At 32.8% G+C, this 6,000-nt stretch overlaps 1 protein-coding gene across 3 annotated transcripts in view; it reads right to left on the reverse strand.

The window, feature by feature from the left end:
- LOC131068319 (phosphatidylinositol-3-phosphatase myotubularin-1) overlaps window positions 1-4,436 on the reverse strand; it is a 282,751-nt gene extending 278,315 nt beyond the window's left edge. For 2 of the 3 annotated variants that reach the window (XM_058003489.2, XM_058003488.2), the window contains exons 1-2: window positions 4,187-4,434; window positions 4,012-4,080 (exon numbers count right to left, since the gene is read on the reverse strand). In XM_058003489.2, coding sequence (XP_057859472.2) covers window positions 4,012-4,080; window positions 4,187-4,234 — 117 coding nt within the window. In that variant the 5' untranslated portion in view covers window positions 4,235-4,434. Of the gene's footprint in view, window positions 1-4,011; window positions 4,081-4,186 lie in introns of all 3 variants that reach the window. The other variant, XM_058003490.2, reaches the window with a different exon arrangement.
- Window positions 4,437-6,000: the final 1,564 nt, after the last annotated feature.

The raw sequence follows: 6,000 nt of genomic DNA on the forward strand, positions 1-6,000 counted from the left end.
CAATTGTGCACTGAAAAAGCCCATGAAAATTTGCGGAGGAAAAAAAACCCCAACCTACTCTACAAAAATCTCTCCAATTCATATTTTTTTCATAAAAAAATCTCATACCATGAAAAATAATTGAATCAATAATCGAATATACAAGCGTAAATAAAGGAATTACAAGATGGTGTTCTAAAAAGAACAAATCGTTAATCTAAAGCTTCAACATGAAGCTAAAACACTTAAAGCGCCAAATAAAGCTAAAACTAAAAAGCAATCTATGCATTCTTATAAAAGAATGCAATAGTTTCACTTAAGGAACCAAAAAGCAAAAAGCTAAATAAGTCAACAACTAAGATGATGAACTAAAAAGCTTAATGACTAACTAAATGACCATTCATAGAACCACAAAAGAAGGTAACTGACTAAAAGAATTAATTATTCTAGTAATAACAACACACAGATATGGACCAGCATCAACATGAATCTATTATATTATCAATCTCCAAAATGCAAGTCATCCATTACATGTTTTGGATACCAATCTTTGTTCACTGCTAAATCATCCTATCATCCCATTCCCTATTATATATCTTTTGGATATCAAATACAATACAATTATATACAATTCCCCGAATGGGATCTAACTCCTATAGTCAGCTAGAGGTCTATTTCTATACCATAGACCATATGCAGTAGCTTGAGTCGGCTTTGTTACTGATCTTTCCCAGCCAATAGGGGCATTTCTTAAGTTTCAAAATAACACTTCAAAAGCTTTTTAAAGAAAACATAAACCCTAAAATTATGACCCACCAACGTCCTACCCTAATACAACCCACAAACCCTAATTCCATTTTATTTTGGAAAATAGAGGAAAGGCAAGGAATAACAAGAAAAACAAGAGAGGAGAGGAGGAAGAGGAAGGAGAAATTTACAGCCAAGAGAGGACATCAAAATTGCACTCTATACTGGGTCTTTATGAGTTGTCTTCCTTTTCATTGTTATTGGTTAATTTTTCAAATTCAAAATGTAATCATCTAATTATTTTTAAAACATTGAACAAATCAAGAATCTAATTTTCATTGTTCGTGGGTTCAACGTGTTTTAAAACCGCATTTTCATTTTAATTTTGTTTTGTTTTGTTTAAATTTTTTCCATTTTGAATGTGCCGAAAATCATGCATTTTATGGTTTGTAGCAATTGAATAATTTGTACAATCCCCATTTTAGAGATTGTTTTTGTTTTGAAATGATTTTCCAACACAAGAATTTCATATGTGACAAGGAGGAAGAAATGCAATACATAGATAGTAGAAGTGAACGGCAAAGAGTTGTTGGCTCTCAAACTACAAGTCCAGTTGGGAGTGCTTCAGTCCTTCAGTCTTTAATTGCTCGTCGAAGATGTTGACCAAATATGCAATTAAGTCATTCGAAAACGAGAACCCATGGAACAATTTGCAAAATAATTCAACAGAAACAAGGGAAATATTATTGGGGGCATTCAGCATTGGAAATAATGATCAGAAATTACACTTAATGCACACCTTGTGCATATGACATTTGAGAAAAAAGTTAATATATTTAAAGATTAAAATCTTGTTAAATATTAAGTCTTGGTCTTCAATTTACATTTGAGAAGAGAGTCAATATGTTTAAAGATTAAGATTTGACACCTCAAACAGCTAAGGAGAGATGGAATGAACTCTCTAATAGATAATACTGTAAGATTGTCCGTAACATGGTCAAAATAGTCATATGAGAAGATTAATTTTTTTAAAAGACACAATGAGTTCCTCAAAGGTTTGGTTAGGATTGTGATTAAAGATGAAATTTTTTCTCTCTCCCTTGGTAATAACAAGAGTGGCAACTAAAACTGGAGAAGCATCTACCTCAAAAGATACTGTTGTCAATAATCAAAGTAAGAAATATGCAGCCTTTGAGAAGAGTTTAAAACAATATACAGACAAGATCAAGAAAATAATCTAAAGATCTTTAAAAGAGCACTAGAAATTAAGAACCTTAGATGAATTTACAGGCAATTGCAAACACTTCTTAATGAGTCATCAACAGAGTTGGACACCAATAAAAGTTGTTGCAGCAATCACACAACCATATGATCAATCCTAAGGACAGGCATGAAGGTTACTGTGAATAGAAAAAATGGAGGTTCAACTTTCAGACCAAGTGAGAAGGATTAGAGGATACCCGATTTGTCTGATGAAACAATCAAAGAACATGAAGATATAAAAAAGAATGTAGTATATATAGCTGATCTTACTGTGCCTTGGATGGATGATGATGGAAAAAAATGCCAGTGAGCCTAAGGTGATCGCAAAATATCTGAATAAAATGATGAATCATATGCTGTTGAATTTCTATGTAAAAAAATTACTCCTAACAAGATTCAAAAGGTAATAGTTTACTGTTATAGGCAACTCTGACCTGAATTCCTATCTTAAAAATTTAGTTGACATCATCAATTCTTAAATGCAAGAATGAGGTGCAACACAAAGACATAGAGGTGGACCCAGCCATAATTCAGGAAGCTGACAGCAAGACCTATGAGTGGATGTCCCAGATGGATGCCAAGAGATGTATGACAATAATAAAGCAGAAGAAAACAAAGAAGGGATGAAAACGGCAATGCATAATGGGTGTCCATGAAATCTAAGCCATGGAGTTGCATAATTTACAAATTGATTATTTAACCATTTGAAATGTTGAATGAATTTATGGAAAGTTAAATTTAAAGGTATTTTTCCATGTGAATGGTAGGTGTAAGATTTTAACTTTTGGTTTTTGGTACTGTGATAGATGATTGTAATTAAGGATTGGTTAAACAAATGGTAGGTGTAAATTTTATTTTTATTTTTTTTTCAAAACTATGCCATCTTTTTTTCAGCAATGCTATTTGGTAAATGCTATGTTGTGAATCTTTTAAGCCATGCATTTATTTCCTATAGTTGCTCTCACTTGATTTTAGTTTATATGTCATGGATACATTTAAATAAAACTAAAGAAAAAATTACCTCAATTTTCTATATGCGGAAAGTCTTTATGAATCTTTTATAATACTTTATGCATCTTATAAAGTGTTGGGGAAGCCTTCCCCTTCATCATTTCAGCCGCAAGGATGCATCCAGATTAAATCAAAATGCCAAAAAGAAATCGCTAATTGTTTATGTGAAAAGTATTATAAGTCTCATGCTACATCGTGTTCTACTTTATCGTGCATCTTGTGACGAATTAGTGAAGTCATCCACCATGGTAAAGAAAGGATAAATCCTGATCACTGCCACAGTCAAATTTGACCTATGTAGAATCTTCATAGATGATATCGAGTATACTTCGTTTTCTAAAACGAGAGAATACTGCCTTCGTTAAAGTTGTTTCAGCAATAACACCGGGTACACCCCATACATTATGGCAGCTGCATTTATACAAGGCATGCCATGAGAAAGCTGGCTTCAATTACAAACTCCTTGAAGTCCCATGGGCCGCAGTAAAGTGCCAAGTTAAGGCAAATGTCGGTATGACAATTGGATTTATGCCATAAATGGCCCCATTAATACGAGACAGATTCAGATAAACCTCCTTCAGACTACAAAATGTCTTGAATCCCCATGAACCACAGTCTAACAGTAAGATGGAGCAAGTGTCATAATAATGGCCCGAACTCAACCCACCTTGAGCATGCCCCCACATTAATTTGTGCCAGGTTCGGACAAACTCTGGCAGAATATTAACCCCCTATGCGTGGCTTCTAAGCCAGTATGTGTTCTAAGCTTGACACTGTGCATATTCGTACGATACAAACTAGCATAATGCTGTGAAGAACAGTTCTTTTCCTATTAAAATTTAATAAACTAAAAGTTTGCTGCTACATCTCATTGTTATCCATCCTCGAATGCAATTTAATCAACAAAACTAAATGCTCACACGGCTTAAGTCGCATTGCTGATAGCATTAGACAAAATACAAATGTAAAGCAAGGAATCCCTGACACCAAAACTATACGGGAAAAAAATACCTCTGCAATAACATCCTCTTTCGGTAGAAGAAATTCATCCATGCCATGAGCCACGGAGCGCGTATATGCCTGTCAATTTTCGCCATTTCATACGAATTAGGTTAAACTATAGCAAACTAAATTGAAGCCCGGATCAAATCGAACAAATAAATAAGTAAACGAGGGGTTTTCAAACCTCGATTTTTGTCCACCCTAGGGCATCCCAGCTGCCTACAGTCTCCATAGTTGCTACAGAAAGCCTTCCACAATGATTGCTTGCATTTAACCCCCCATCGTATGAGCAGAAATTCAAAGGATTGAGGCGCTGTTTTTCCTTTTCCAACTAACCATTCTAAACGATAACTATTCTTCGAAATCTGTATTTATACCTTGTTCTTCTATCTGACTACTTCCGAAGACAATAATTTCAAGCAGAGCTTTCTCTCACCTAACGTTTTTTTTATTTTTCACGTGCCCCTCTTTTTGGGGAATATTTTGTTAATTACCATAATTTGGAATAACTTCACTTCAGCAAATCTTACGAGGGATTAAGAAAGAGTAACATCTCGTTTTCTGTCGAATATTCTCTCCGCGGAGATGCTTTATTCCATGTTTTATAACTTAAAACTCAAAGCTGTCTTAGGAGGGAAAAACATTAATGAAACTCTAAACTTTGGGTCTTTTGAGAGGGGCAAATGCTTTTGGGCATGACTGGTTCTAAAATCGCATAGTATTTTTGTCATTGATTGTGGCTTTGATTTTTTTGAAAATTATCGAAAAATCTAACATGAGTTTTAACATGCAGTTTTGGAGCTAGTTTTAGTTTAGTTGGGTCTATACAAGCTATTAGTACTTATTAGTATGTGTCGCTAGGCTAGTATTCTGATTATTCAATTGTTTTTCTACCAATCATATTTATGAATTTTTTCTTTCGATTCTGTTTTTTAATTTTTAAATAGTTAAGATGCAAGATTTTTAAGTTTTCAAATTACAAAAATTGTTTTTCTTGAATCTAATTGGCTTAAATGATTTGCATCTTATTACTGGATTTCCTGGATCCACATTCTATATGATTTTTTTTTATTTTTAAGTTTTCAAATTACAAAAATTGTTTTTCTTGAATCTAATTGGCTCAAATGATTTGCATCTTATTACTAGATTTCTCGAATCCACATCATACATGAATTTTTTAGGCAAATTTTTAGATCATTAAAATAATGTTTAGTATGTTTTAATTTATTTTCAAATTATTTAAATTTTTTATGTAAATCTTTAAAGCTTTTAAAGCTTTAGTTATCCTCATAAAATTTGATAATATAAATTTATATCTTTGACAAATATATTAATATATATTTTCTATAGAGTATATAATTAAATTAAATATTAGATAAAGGATGAATAAATAATTTTAATATTATTAATATATTTAATTCTCTATATATACAATAATATAATTAAAATTATTATATTAGAACTCATTTTTAAATTTTGAACATCAAAGGGTTTCCTGAGTTTTTTATTTACAATGTCGAGATATGCGCAAGTTTAGATTCCTAGGTTTTCCCTCTAATTAGCCTCGGTTTTAAACAAAAGGATTTGGATTGAGAAGAATTTGCCCTAATTTCTGGATTAAAAGCTAATTCTTAGCAGTTGATTGACCTCTCATAAACCTTGCAGGCCCAGCCAAAATCATCTACTTATGGTTGCAATTCTAATTATGAACAAATGAGATCAGTATGTCATCACTTTCAACACTGATATCAGCAAGTAACTCAGGTTATAAGGCATTAGCAATGAATAAGTGATTGAAAATGATTTTTGATACACAATGATCTTGTATAAAGCCAGAGAGTCCATCATCAACTCCACAAGACACCATCATATCTGCTGATAGTGGCACAGAGTGAGGGCGAATGTCATAATAGCGAATTCACCTTAAGGTGAGGGCGATTGGTGCAAACACTGAATTGAAAGGAGGTTATTAGATCTACATCGGTAATCTGATAAAGA

This window comes from Cryptomeria japonica, chromosome 11 (genome assembly GCF_030272615.1).
Source record: "Cryptomeria japonica chromosome 11, Sugi_1.0, whole genome shotgun sequence".
NCBI classification, from domain to species: Eukaryota; Viridiplantae; Streptophyta; class Pinopsida; order Cupressales; family Cupressaceae; genus Cryptomeria; species Cryptomeria japonica.